We start from the raw sequence: 14973 nt of genomic DNA, 5'->3' as shown, positions 1-14973 counted from the left end.
AGAGTCTGGAAAACTAGCTCACATAATTCGAGAGCCTAAGGCCTTCAAGAAAAACATGTTTCTCGGCAGGAGCATGCCAAGGCACGTAGTTTGAGGCGACGACGCTCGGAAGTTCCGGCAGAATGAACTTTTTGCAGACTGTGGATGATAAGGTCACGTAAACCTACGATGCCACTTTCACTTGCAAGACGACGCATTTCCCGTTGCACCACACATGCGATACCCAAGCCCTTTTCAACGTTATTTTCTCCACCAAAACGCCTTCTCGCAGTCAGTCTGCGCCGGTTTCCGCCGCGGTTTTAGGCGACTTGCAGAACCAGTCTTGGATAGATGCACATTGCCATGAGCTCCTGGAGAAGAAGTTTGCACGCATACGGGATGCATATCTGAGATATTCTCGACTTGTTGTCACACAGCTTGCATTCGAAGTTGCCTCTGGACAGGTCCGCCGTACAGACCAAGCCACAAATATCACAAACATGGACCCTGTAGGCGTCACTTTGTTCGAAGAGCCTTTCTTTCAGCATGTGGGCGGCACCGTGACTGATCATGCAGTCGCGTTCCATTTCTCCGAACCGTAGACCACCCTCTCGGCTTTTTCCTTCCATAGGCTGGCGAGTGAGCATCGTCACAGGCCCTCGAGCTCTTGCGTGGATCTTATCGTCGACCATATGCTTCAGACGCTGATAGTATGTTGGCCCGAAGAAAATAAGCGACGGCAGGTGACGCCCCGTATGCCCATGGTACAACCGTTCGTTTCCGAAGCGTTCGTAGCCCAAGGAGTGAAGCCGATTCGAAATGTCCAGCACCGCGTACTGAAAAAACAACGAAATGCAAAAACATAAGATGTTACAAAAACCTGAGGGAGCTACGGAAGCCCCTAAAGAAACCCCCATTCGCAACAAGTTTTACAAAAACTGAGCGATGAAAATTCGAGATACCTCGACATGACGCCTGTCGGTCTCGCAGAAATAAAAAGTACACCTTCCGAACCATTGTGAGGTGGCACTTGGTCGACAGACCGCATCTTTGACTCATGTGGCATTCAGCACTGACGATACTGTCCGCCAACGGTTGTCTCTTTTTGCGGCTAATGATAGATTCGAACAACGGCCACAACTGCTGTTTTACCGCTTCCGCACAGCACGAACAACTGTGTACTCTGGTTCCCCTTTGGACTCCTACCGTTCCCTACAAAACTCAGTTTTACAGTCAAGAACGACATCCAGTCGACAAGAGACGACTTCGCAGTTGGGCACCCTCACGAGATGGCACTGTAAACCAGCAAAGCTGTCTTCGCGCAACAACAGCGAAATGTCTCAGTTACTCGATTTGCGTTGTACAGTTCTGGATCGCCGATATCTAGCACAGAAACAAGATTCATTTCCACCGCCTGCACGAGATCCCATGAAGCCACATGTACCAAGAATTCATGGAACTACGGACACGACTGATGCCACGAACAGCAAGGCATCCATTGACCAATCCGCAGCCTCGAGGTGTCGAAGTTTTCTTACCCCGTTGAAGGGGGTGGCGTCACCTTCACCACCGAAAATCGCCGCTGTCTTCCCCAGCAGACACTCGACCAAGTGCCCGATTGTCATTCGAGAAGGAACGGCGTGGGGGTTCATGATAAGGTCTGGCGTGATGCCCTCCTGGAAAGCCCCAAGCGAAACAAAAAACAGAGCGTGGACCGAGAATGCCTCATTTGCAGGCAGGGCCTTGGCAAAAAGCAACGAAGAGAACGGAGACGTGGGGTCGCGATCACAGGAGCGACACCCCTCGAGAACACTACAACGAACTGCCGCATGCATTCTCCCGTTACTCGCGTCTGTCGTCACACACGCCGACCTAAGGGTACTGGTTGGCGTCCTTGTCGACGGGGTGTGCATGTGACCATTCACCCGCGAGCTCGAAACATTTTCTTTCCCGCGACGTTCGTCTCTGATTTCTTGCATCGACTTCCGTACGCTCGTGGATGCAAAAGGACAATTGAATGAATCCGTCAAAAGCAGCTTACTTCGTTACAAGAATAAGTCACGGATGCCCGGGAACAACCTTCCCTCTCGCGACAACCTGTACCTTCACCAAAGTCCCGATCACTCCCCCTCCCCCCTCGTCTACAGAACTGTTCCGACAAACGCTAGATGAAAGACGAACAGCGCATACAAGACCTCTCAGTACTGTCGCTGTTCAGCTGTGACAAAAGAATGTTGTCAGTGATCTTGGCCAGAGGAAAGAAGCTGTGTCTAGGTCACATAAGAAAAGCGATTTTCACTTCGGAAGGCTTCCGAAACTCCTCTGACCTGTGCCACCAGGCCACAACAGCTTTTGTCACATGTTTTTGCGGATGCATGCGTCCGGAAAGACCAGAACCGCTTTTCCCTGTGTTTTCGGCCTGCACAGATTATTCTCCTTTCAGCACATGCCGTCCGGGGCTACAGATCGAAACGTAGCCACTGTAACTAAAACATGATTTGAACGTGATGCAGGTTAATCTTCTGTCTCACCTCGTTAAACGGCATGTCTTCTGTCCGATACGTAATGCCGATCGTTCCCTTCTGTCCGTGTCGGGAAGCAAATTTGTCTCCTGTCTGAGGAATTCGGACACTTCGTACTTTGACCTTGGTAAATCTGCTACCCCGATTATTTACCGACAGCATCACTTGGTCCACGACACCTGCATGCGTCGGCAAGTCAGAAAACAAATCTCAAATATTTACCAATCCAGCGACTACAGACGTGGGGTTTTCAACGAGGAAGGCGAACACGGCCGCCGACATCTAATTTTGTCCAGAGAAACCATTCAGGAAACATTGAAAATCTATCCTGGAAGAGATCTTTTGCACAAGGATCCCTTTTCATCCTCCCTCTCCACGTCAAACATCTGCGCGTTCAAACGAAGCCGCTTTCAACCTTCTTCGAGGCAACGCACCACCCTGGCAGCTGGGCAACACATCAGAAACATGCGGCTTGCTTGTATTTAACTCAAGGACATGGCAACGATACATCGGCACAAAGGAAACAGTTTGAAGACAATCTGTTATACGAGACGTAACACGTTCGTCTCTGTCTTGCGTCTCAAGCACTGTAGCGGATGATTCCTTTCCTTCTTGATCAGTGCCAGCCTCATTGACAAGAAGCCGTTGTCCCACCTGTTTCGGAAGATCGAAGACACAAAGAACAGTCGCGCTTCCGTTTCGCGAAAGGAGAGGGCACCCCGCCAGGTCCGGCTCCCGCGCCGCCAGGCATGCCGGTGTCGTCGTCAAAAAGCGGAGATGTCTGTCGTGAAACAGAAGGCGATAGTCGAAAAAGGATGACAGAGTGGATTCTACCAGCCTCTTAGCGGCGGCGTTTGCATCTTCTTGCTACCCCTTCCTCCTTCTTTGAAGTGAAAGGGGCAAAGGAGAAACAAGGGAGGAAAATCCGGCAAAACAGCCAACGACCTACCGCACTCACCAGACTGTGACTCCACGTTTTTTCCCTTTCTCTTGTTCGGTGTCCATTGCCGACTTTCCTTACGCGTTTTGGAGTTGCTCCAAGATCTCTTTCGCCCTCCACATCCCCGCTACCCTTCGAGAGGGAGAGTTCACTGCTCTTTCACAGACCTTCCCGGCATCCCTCTGACTCAAACACTATCTCATTCTTCAGTCTCGCCTTCCGCGAGTCCGGCACTTCTGCTGCGGTCTCTCGTCTCCGGCTTACTCACCTTTCCAATGATGACGTCGTCACCGAGGACGCGACTGCCGGGTTCGACGAGGCCGTCTGCATCGAGTTTCGAGTAATCTCCTCGCTTCATGCCCTGGACGTGTTCGATGCTCGGAGGCTCGAAACTCTCCACCATCAGACTGCCCTGCTGTCTCTCTTCGCTGCAGTAGGTCCGGTAGAAGACGGATCTGAACAGGCCGCGGTCGATGCTCGATTGAGACATGATAAGACTGTCTTCTTGGTTGTACCCCGAGTAGCAGAGAATCGCAACGATGGCGTTGATGCCTGCAGGGAGCTCGCGGAAACGGAGGAACTCCATCGCTCGCGTGCAGACCAGCGGCTTCTGGGGATAGTACAGCAAGTGCGCCAGCGTGTCCATCCGATGGTTGAACGAAGAGGTGTACACTCCCATCGCCTGCTTCCCCATAGCCGACTGATAAACGTTACGCGGAGACTGGTTGTGATCTGGGAACGGAATGATGCTCGCGCAAACTCCCAGAATCAGCGAGGGGTGAATCTCGCAGTGAGTGTACGGAAAGGCTTGTCTGTAAAAAAAAGAGAAAAACGCGCCCGCGGAAACAAAGGGCAAAGTCAGGCTCGAGACCTCGGCAGGTCATCATCCAGGGACGCCGCAGGCCCAAACGAGGCGAATCGCAGCAGAGAACTCTTCAGAGGGAACTGTTGAACGACCTCACAAATGAAGTCGGATGCAGCATCCTAGGTGTGGAATGCCGGACATCACAAAGGACGTGGTTGTTCGTTGCATCTCACAACTGGAGATCTCCTCGATATCCCAGGCAGTACAACGTCGCTACTCGACTGGAGTTGCACAGGTCTGGACCGGGTATAGGGTGGTCAGAGACAGCAGCGACTTATGATGTAACACTACAGTGCGCAGTCCAGCAACGGTCTCGGTGTTCTTGATGCCTACTGTTTCGCGAGGACTGTGGGTGGCGGTGCTCAGTTCTGAGTGGGCTTTAAAGAAAGGGTACCTTTTCTCGCTGCGAATATCCTCGACGAACATCGCAATCATGCACGTCTCTTCTTCTTCACAGTCAACGAACTCAATGATGCCTTTCTCCATCAAGTATCCCCACGACTTTTCGTCCTTTCCGCGACGTTGCAGCTCCTCCAAGTGGCACCGCTTCATGACAAGGTCTCGAGTTCCCTGAGGAAAAGTCACACCAGAAGAGCTGTCCTTCGCGCTGCCGAACCACAAGAAAGGCGTTTTCCTCCCACTGAAGCGTCCCGCGGGCCAACCACGGCAAACTTTGAGCAGTTCTTCGCGCCTCATATCTGCGTCCAGGACGCGGCGAGAACTCCAGAAACACCTTGCGAACCAGACACCATTCAAACGGGCGCGCTCCCACCCCCAGACGCGGCGCACCAGCTGCTGACATCAAATCACGTCTGAAGTCGCCGCGCGTGCAATGCCACTCAGACACCACCCGCGGCTTGACTCTTTCGCAGTCTTAGGCAATCCTTTGTGAAGACGGTGGCGAGGGAGGGGGGTCAGTGAGTCCGTCACGGTGCGTTCTTGGGCATGCGGACGCGAGCGGACATGTTTTCGCATGCGTGAGAGTTTCATGTCCCGACCCTTAGCCCAGGGAAACGCGGTACACAGTGGATTGAAGACTCCGAGAACACTTACAGAAGTAAATCTACTGCACGCATATATACATGCATACGCGCGCAAACATGTATAAACACTGATAGGCGTGTCTGTGTCTGTGTGTGGGTGTTTGGGTGTGTCATCGCAGGCTCTTCAGAACCACAGAGTGATAAGCACAACTCACCTCATCGACGACAAATAGTGGGCGCATTGCTCTCCCTGCATCTGTGAAGATCTTGACCTCCTGAGGAGAAAAACAGACCGTCGAACGTGCTTTAAAAACCTAGCTGTTCATCCGACGTCAGTGGTCCTCTGGAGACTTCTTCTCGCCGCACAAAGGCGAGACAACGCGACAGGAACAGCACACCACAAAGAAAACACAGGAAAAACGAAAGAAAACCCCGAGACCCCCAGGAAAAGAGGACAGGCTACTCGCAGCACCTTCTCGCGCCCGGGGACCTTCTGTCTAAACCGATCGACGGTGAACTGTCCAGTTAAAACTCTATGACTTGCTGTAACCAAGGATATACTGAAATGGTGACAAAGAAAAGCCACAAAAGTCGCGAAACTGGTAAAGAGGGCAGTGGTCACCCTACAAGATGTGCGCTGTCATTTTTCTCGCTGGGAGTAAAAGCGACCCCACAGTAAGCTGCATGTCACGCCTGGAACAAGATCGACGTGGAGTAACCGAGACAGAGCGGCTGGTAAAAAGACGAACAGCGAGATCTGCAGCGACAGCAAATAGCAACTTTGAGCGTGGTTTCTACACGTGCAACGGTGACAACAGCATTTGAATGTAAGTAGAAGACACGTCAAACGAGTCTGAGACAGCATGTGGAAACGACTGCACACCCAGCGAACCTCTCACCCTGTTGACTAGGTCACGAACAATGGACGTCTCGCTGGAGATATCGCAGCGACGTCGAAGTTGACGGAGAGTCTGGCACAGAACATCCGCTTCATCAAAGCAGCCGACCCAACTTCCATTGACGAAAACCTTCACGCGTTCCTTGATCACGTCCGGAGTCATTTCTTCCAAAGGGTCGAGACCCCACTCCTAGGAAACAAAAAACACAAAGCAAAGAGGATAGAAACGTGTAACAAAGGAACAAAGAAACGTGGAACGAACGAGTGTGCAATACGTCGAAACATCCCCGCGGCAGGCACTCCAGGTGGATGCAAAGACCTTCACTGAACTCCTCTAACCGTGGTCGCGCTACTCCACCTCAAACAGAAAGTTAACGTAAAGTCGACAGGACGAAAAACTACGGGACAACACGGCATTCGCGACTCTAAAGTCCTGGAAGAAACAATGCGGGAGCGCATGCAGTGTTGTGTGACTCTCTCTTGCGCTGAAACTTGCGTCTCCTCCGGAAGCCAAAACCGGACAACTCAAATCGAATAACATGAGACATTAGAGCACCCAGGACAGTGGAGGCGCCGCCAGTTAGGAGGCCACGCACGGTCTGTATGACGCCTGATAGTATAGTACCTGGATACCGATACACGGCAGTTATGAGATATGGACAACCGAGTTGTTCCTTTCCCTACGAGCTGTCAATCCCGCGCAGGAACGCAATGGTTCCTACGATCGTCCAGGTCCAAGCTCACCACACCTATTACTGTTGCGACCCCACTCTGATAGAAAGATTAAAGTTTAACAGGATTCCTCCTCTTCCAGTGTAAAAAAGTTTCTTTAAAACTCCTCGCGCTCCACTGCCATGTGTGGCCCCTGGCTGCTTGAGGACGAGATTTTTGTATCCGCCGTCGCATTACAGCGAAGCTTCGTGTTTCAGTTCAGCGTGTCTGCAAACCTCAACGTCCCTGCACCTGAACGCCGTCGATGGCGCATGCACATGCGTCTCCCCCTCATCACCAACGCGCCACCAAACTCGACGTATCCGTCTTCTGTGTTCACGGAAGTCAAAGGAGCTTTCACAGACGGTATTTACGAAACGTGATTAGGTCACCTAGCCAACAGACAGCCCGGAAAAAAACGAGCATCGGCATACTGGGCTCTCGAATGGGAAGGCTGGTCTCTGCAGACTGGTCCTGACTTTTCTTCCTGCAAGTGGTAGGTCCATCGAACCAAGAGGGCGTCGGCTCCTGGGAACGCGTTCGAAGCGCCGACTATAAAACAAAAAAGTGACTCCAACGTCCCCCGCAGAACGCCGCTAAGCTTGTACATTTAGACGCGTCCTATATGAATGCGGGTTACATTCAGTGTCACTGCAGCTCTTGAAAGCTGTTTAAAATCCGAACGAAACCTCGCTTACCACAAGAAACTCGTGGACGGTGTTGGTCGCACTGCCGACACTGATGTCGGACATGAGAGCGAGATTCTTCACGAGTCCGACAGCCTGACCCTCTGGAGTCTCGGCGGGGCAAATCATCCCCCAGTGCGTGTTGTGAAGTTGTCTCGGTTTCGCCATTTTGCCTTCTCGTCCGAGCGGAGTGTTCAGACGCCTCAAATGCGAAAGCGCAGAAGCAAAGGTCAAACGATTCAGCACTTGCGCCACTCCGGTCCGCACAATCTTTCCTTCCTTGTCCTTTCCCCAGTTGCCCGTCGCAATTTGATACTGAAGTCCCTGGGTGATCTGCGACGCGCTCCGAATGGCGCCTGCCACGTCGAACGATTTGCCATGGTCCACCTGAGAAGCGTTCGGGAGGGAGAAAAGAAAGGCGAAAGCAGGGAACGACACGAAACAGAGACATGGGGAAAACGGGGAGAGAGACGGCGGGAAAGAACAGTAAAAAGCCGAAGAGACAGAAAAAAGAGAGCCACGGGGGCTGAAACGCGAGCACAGGGACGACAGAAATCTTGAAGACTTCATCGTGGTTGAGGGCGCAAAGGCGAGAGATCAGAGGACTCACGAGAGAGCCGCATAAACGCACACTGTGTTCAAATACCATGACATTCACTTCTTCGTAGTCTCCTTCCTAGGTCGAGGTGCACCCGTGCTTCCGTTTGTTCGATTGGAGGTTTTCCTTCTCTGTTGATACGTTGACACGCGCGATAACGATCAGATCCTTCGATTAGGCCAAAACCAGAGCCGACGTGGAATAAGCTGAATGTCTTAGTGGAATCACCTCCACACAGGTACTACAAAAGACGCCCTCTCAACTCCTTTGTGAGACTCCGAGCCCAAACGCTCGGATTCTTCTCGGGTCGACGTGTGGCATTCTTTTTTTCCTGTGTGTCGAAGGATAGGCTAGGAACGACCCACCCACGAAACATGTTGCATTCAAAAGTAGCAGCTTTGCAGTCCGTGTATGTACACCCACAAGAGAAGCCTTGTTGCGTTCTTCGTTCCCATGTCGCGTTTTCCCGCGCTTGAGCTCCCTCTCTGCTGCTCACAAGTCTTCTTCGTGTGACCCCTACTTCTCGTCATGATCTTTATCTCCCTGGCGCCGCCTTTGTACGCGGAAGACATGGAATACCGTCTGTGGGCCTGTCTCCATTGGGAGATCGGAGGTCGTGGTTCACGAACTAACGCGGTCTTTTCCGTTCCTGGTTTGCACTGGTGAACTGTCAGTTATTTCCTTCTTCCGACACAGAGTCTGTGCGCCAAGTTGTGGCGATGCCGTTGGTGCGTGTTCCCGTCGTGTGATGTCTACGTCTCTGTTCACTCGCTTTGGCCTGTCTGCAGCTCTGGATCATGGATTCCTTCTTGCTAAGTATGAGCAAGTCGCTGCACTCTCTCCTTTTGAGGCACAGCAGTTCCATAACGAAGAGTCTCGCGTTTTCGTTAAAAACGCTCTCCTCCTCACCTGTCTTTGTAGAATGCGTCGAACGTCTTTGATCATTTTGCGGTAGAGTGTCCCGAAGCTGGCCGCGATGAGGGGACCTGCCATGTCCAGTCTCTTCTTTCCAAAGTGGTCTCGGTCGTCTTGGTTGATTCGCCCCAGGTCGGCGAGAAGCAGCCGGTGCACCATGTAGCCGATATAGAAGGCCTTCTTGTTCTCGCAGCCGACCTCGGTGCCCACGTGAGGCAGCACCTCTTTCCTCAGCAACTCGCGCGCATACTGAATTCGCTTTTCGCGCTGCGCGCCAACCGTCGGGCCTCGCTTTCCGATAAAGTCCAAACAGACGTCCTGCGAACTGTAGTCGAAGCCCTCTTCGAGCGAAGGCTTCATCAGCGCAATCAACTGCGGATCCTTCAGATCGTACGCCACACGCAAAAGAATGTCGCGATCCGAAATGCACCTACGCGAAACACGCACACAAACAGATAATGGCGTGGAGGCGTGACTCGCATGGATCGACACCGAGCCAGATGAAATCTGAAGAAAAGACACACAAATACGCAACCAGGGTGCGGAGTCACACCCGAAAAAATAAAGAAATACATAGACACATAAAAATATATGCACTTATACATATATATATATATATATATGAAGGATGAAGTCTGTGAGAGTCGTCGACAACTGCACCGAATCACTTGTGTCTACGTGTCTGCAGAGCGCAGCTGCGTCGCGACAGACGCTTTCCACACGGAAAAAAGGACTCGCGTCTCTATCTCGTCCTTCTGCAGAGCACGCGGTGGGTAGTCTCACCCAAGAGCTCGAAAAAGAATGACAATCGGGATTTCTGTTCGGATGTACGGAAGAGCAGCGACGATTTGTCCTCCAGGGCGTCCGCCTTTCCGACCTTCACCGCCAGTGCGACTGCGCTTCTTTACCGCGAAGCCACTCGTAGCTTGCATGCCCTCTTTCTGACTCCTGACTTCAGCTACCCAGCCGAACTTGGAAGGCTGCTTCTTTTGGAAAACGTAGACAAAGTTCGACGCCATGCGCTCCTGCGCCACCAAAACCTAGTCGCGGATAACAGAGACAAAAGAAGGCATGCCAGGTGAGATGCGGACGCAAGTCCTTCCGAGGCAGTCTGCAACTCGTCTGCAGAGGACAGAGCGCCCAGCAGATGGAGACGAGAAGAACTCCCGACGACTTTACACCTGTCACGCCAGGCTCGATCCCCGCACTGCTTCTGCCGGAAGTCCACGCTCTCCCTCCCCCTCGCCAGAGAGAGATGGTACTTTTGCGGGAGTCTCACGACGGTTTAATAGAAACACAGAGCCGGAAGGTCAGCCGCACGTGCCGACTGCAAGCAGAGGTCGCGAAACAGTGGAAACGACCGTTGTCGATCGTGGAGTGTGTGTTCCAGATTCACGTTTTCATGTGTGTTCACGGTTTCAAAAACCCTTCGTACAGATGCGCCTGCATGCATGTCTACAAACGTTCTCTGCACCCCTAGGCGACGTTTCTTTCGCCTGCGCGGTTTACGCGAGTCGCTCTCGCCACCCGAAGCCGGCATCTTTCCGATGCACTTCGGAAAAAGCGACAAGGCCGAATCCCTGACAACCCCAGACGACCACCCTCCTTGGAAGATGAGGGAAGACGTCATTCTATGAAACCTCCCGCTCGTCGCTGCATCCATCGTCTTCTCCTCTGCAGAAGAGAACGCGCGTGAAAGCGGACGTCGCTAAGAAGCCCAGAGATCACTTACGGCACAGCCCCCGGGAGCGACGGCCGTCGGACACACGTCACGCGGGACAGTTTTGAAACAGGTTTCCATAGCATTTGAAACTTTCGCTCTGAAATCTGTGAATGTGTGCGAAAGAAACTCGTGCTTGCACAAAGAAGAAAACTCAAAGGCGTGGTACCTTTTCGCCTCCGTTGATGATGAAGTAGCCACCCTGGTCGTACGCACACTCGCCGACGTCCGCCAGATCGTGCTCCGGCAAATCCTTTGTCCAGCAATAAGCTGATTTGAGCATCATCGGAATGCGGCCCAAGAGCACGCGACTGTAGGTCACCTGGTCCACCAGACGCTGAAGAAAGCAGACATTCCCCAGCTGTCAACTTGTGTCTTCCACAGGCTCCAAACGTTTCTCGAGCATTCGAGTCCACTCAAACGAATCGGAACAAAAACACTCTGTCCGACCACAGCGTTCCGGTGAGGACCGCGCTCCCCTTTATAAAGTGAGAACTCGAGTCACCACTCACGCCGCGCCGATCAAGTGCCAGCAAAAACTCCCTGTTGCACATTGTAAATGGGACTCCTCAACCTTCTGCAGTGTCTTGATCGACAAGGAAATGGCCTCTGACAAGGAGACTCGGTTTTCGACGTCGGAGCCATACGAGGACCGCCGCTGGGGTGGACGGACGGTCCGATGAAGCACCACACTGAGATGAGAACCATTGTCGGAAGCGAACCAGATGAATGCCATGAATGAATAGAACAAAGGAAATCAGTTTTTTTCTGGAGCCCTTCTTGGCATAGCGTTTTCCAGCGAAGATAGATACTCGAATGCTGGAGGAGTGCTTTAGAAAGCCATAAGAAACAGACGGATCGGTACTGGAGCTCGGCTTCTCTCCTGAACCCAACGCAGACGCCACGCCCAGGCATCGAGACACCCCCCAAATCGGGACAAGCTGTAAGCAGAAAACTTCAAGGTCGCACTGAGGAATCAAAAAAAAGAAGAGCGAAGGTGGAAAGGGAAGTAGATGGGGCGAGAAGAATCCTAAGATGGCTCTAAGACCCTCCTTCCAACGATGGACAGAACATGCGCTCTTTTGACACCACAGAAGTGAACCGACATCGACCCCCACCTTGTTTCCCCCCCCCCCCCCCTGTAATTCTGCGCCACCTGGAGACGAGCTCGGCGAGTGGGGAGACCCTAAACCCCCGAGATCCCAAGAGCCACACAGCTGCTCTCGCGACGAACGAACAAGCGGCACCCGAACTGTGCGTTACCTTATCCCCATTGGTCACGAAGATCCCTGGAAAACTTCGCAGCGGAGGAAACTCCGAGAAAGGCTGTGGTCTCCTCCCCAGGTCGCCAGCAGTGAAAAAATGGAGTGCAGATAGAGATCGTAAGACGCACGTCTTTCCTGCACTGTCACTTGTCTCTCCACGTCCCCTAGCTACGAGTCCACGTGCTCAAACGAAAAAGAACGCATGTGCGAAGACTCGCACCCGCGGCAGTTTCCTGCTTCCTGGAGTTCTCTAACTGTCTGAAAAAGCTCACCTCAGCCCCTGTCTCGGGGTCGACAGTGTACGTCGTTTGCTCCACGTCAACATAGAGAGGACTAGAGTAGGTCAGATTTCGAGTTCGGGCTTCGTACGGCCACAAGTGCTTCGAGATTCCTTCCTTCTCTTCGACGCTCGGCCGGTTCAGAGAAAGCTGGTCCATCTTCAGCCTGTAGATCACGTTGCTCTCGACTTCCTCTTCCGGGCGGTACTGCGGAGTCGGTCTAAAGTACAGAAGAAAACAGAGAAGGCAAAGTGACGAGGAGGCAAACGGGTCGGGAGGTGCCCAGACACCTCCCAGGAAACCTTTGGAGGTTTGGCGGCTGTATAAGCACTGCACACTCCGGACGTACACCCCGGAGAAGACTATGACGCTGAACACAAATCCAGTTACAAGATACACAGGACCAAGTTCCCTACGAATGCGCAGCACCACGACGGCCTTTTTCTTGTTCGCACAGCCCAGTAAAGACTGCCACATGGGAACTGAGGCGAAGTGGCTGTGTGCACGTCAGAAAGAAACACAACTCACGGTTGATACACAGACACGGGGACTCTCTTAGTGCGGTCGTGTCCTGTAGAAACGACGAAGGTGCCGCTGCAGCTCGGTGACCGAAGCACACTGAGACAGCATATTATATTGTAGACTTCTTGTTTCAACGAGTTCGAAGGCGCGCGAGATGGGTCGTCTGTTAAGACTAAAGAGATGCCGCAGATCCGGTCGAGGTGCGTGAGGACAGGCGCCGGCAGCCCCTGACCTCCCGGCTGCTTGTACACCCGTCGCTTGGGTGACTCGACACCGGCTGACGAAGCTTTTCCCAATTAAAGTGGCACACAGCCATGGATGGGTACCTGATTTCAATTGGGGGGTGTTCGTCGATGATTTCCTGGATTTTGTAAGACACAAAGTCGTTGAAACTCTCCAGCTGTTGATTGACCAGACCGTGTGAGTGGAAAAAAGAGCTGACGACAGCCCAGCAGGCATCTTGGTCCACAGAGCCCTGCTCGCCTTCGTCTCCGTGCTCTCCTCCCTCTTCGTCGTCGGGGAAAAACACATCAGTCTGTCGGGTTTGTGCGTATACACCCGCTGAGTCTCGCGATGAAAAAGCACTCCCAAAACCCGCATTGCCAGCTGGCAGATCGTGGAAACCCGAGCCAGTTTCTTCTGACACCTGCCGTGTGCCAACACCCTCTGCACCGTAGGACGGCTCTCCGTAGCCGCCGCTTCCTCCCTTCCACGGGTCTTCCATGTTGTCTGCCCGGCACGGAAACAGCTCCGAAACAGAACGGTCACGCCCGCCTCGCGGCGACGAGGGCGGCTGTCTTAGAAGTCGGAACAACAGCCAGGTGGGTCTGCACAGCCACCGCAGCAGATCAACGTGAACAAGGACGGGGGAAACCCAAGGTCGAGGGCTTCACCATGAGCTGCGAGTGTGCGTTGAGCGGCCAGATCACGGACAAGAGATATCGCAAATAAGGTGAAAAAAGGCGGTTCGTCGAGAGCAAAAGGTGCGGAACGGTGACAAGCCACTGCCGAGAGAAAGCACGTAAAAACAAGGTGACGGAGCAGACAGTCGCCAAAAGTGCAGAGAGTCTGATGGTGTGCTTCACAGTCTGTAAGCCTAGGGAAGCTACACATACCAGTTTCCCTTCCACGAATTTCTGCCTAACTCCTTGTGAAAAGGCGTGTTTCATAAGAAAAAACAACCCAACAGCAAACCCGTGAAGACGCCGAGTTCTTGTCGGCGACACCAGACACTGCCGCCTCGAAGGCGATGCGACGAGAGACACGGAGAAGCGAACCCAGCAAAGCGCCGAACGGGTTGTTGACCTTGCTTTGCGACCACACTACAGAGCCTTTCCAGGAACTTGAAGACAGGATATGCAGCGAACGAACCTTCCTGAGGGGAGCCAGTTGCGACAGAGCCGCAGCAAGCGTCCCCAAAATTAATTCCTGCCTTCAACGCGACGCCTTTTGGGAGTTCTCCCCCGGCAAACAGCCACTCGAGAGCCCGAAAACGCAAACGCGCAGGGATATACGCCTCAAAAAAAGTGAGGGTCGATCCACGAACAAAAGCCCTCAGCCTAGAGTTGGCAGACAAAAGAAGACGATATCGGAACGGGGAGTCCGTGATCAGCACGTCGCCATACAGTGCATTCCCCAGCGAAACGAACAGGACGCCACCGCGGGCGACTGGCAGCGAAGGGGGACGGCACGCCTGTTCGATGAGGGGGAAGGGGAGAAAGACAGAAAGACGATGTTTGGTGAAGTGGTCGAGGAAGGTCTAGCTCTGCTGATCGAGGAAATCGGCAACGCGGCCTCATCAACGCATGCGCCTGATGAAAAAAGTGAATGATCGCATGCAGAGCCACGCACGCTGGACAGGCGGGCCGACCTGATGATACCGGGGTACGGCCACGACAACTTGTCCAGTTCTACACATGTGGACTCTGCACAAAACCGGAAAGGCATGCACGGAGAAAGTCAGTCTGGTGTCGACCTTCTAGGTCAATGCTTCGAAGGAGGGTGTCTGGTGAGTGGCTTTCCTGCCAAGAGAAAGACGAGTGTCAGAAAGGATCGATGATTCTGTGCCACCGCTTTCGTGAGAGGCTCACA

General features: G+C 53.0%; 1 protein-coding gene across 1 annotated transcript; it reads right to left on the bottom strand.

Annotated features, from left to right (window-relative positions):
* Positions 1-28: 28 nt before the first annotated feature.
* On the bottom strand, positions 29-13606 carry TGME49_258210 (DNA-directed RNA polymerase II RPB2; the record flags this gene model as incomplete). The annotated part of the gene is made up of 14 exons (XM_002365004.1): positions 29-815; positions 1518-1655; positions 2511-2680; positions 3156-3282; positions 3710-4253; positions 4701-4876; positions 5505-5564; positions 6189-6377; positions 7597-7971; positions 9092-9527; positions 9881-10137; positions 10987-11154; positions 12355-12580; positions 13209-13606. 14 exons carry the CDS (start codon positions 13604-13606, stop codon positions 300-302), a joined length of 3780 nt encoding a protein of 1259 aa, XP_002365045.1. The 3' UTR covers positions 29-299.
* Positions 13607-14973: the final 1367 nt, after the last annotated feature.

Source organism: Toxoplasma gondii, chromosome VIIb (assembly GCF_000006565.2).
Source record: "Toxoplasma gondii ME49 chromosome VIIb, whole genome shotgun sequence".
NCBI classification, from domain to species: domain Eukaryota; phylum Apicomplexa; class Conoidasida; order Eucoccidiorida; family Sarcocystidae; genus Toxoplasma; species Toxoplasma gondii.
Note: the sequence above shows the minus strand (reverse complement) of the source record. Positions and strands in the feature narration are given on the sequence as shown.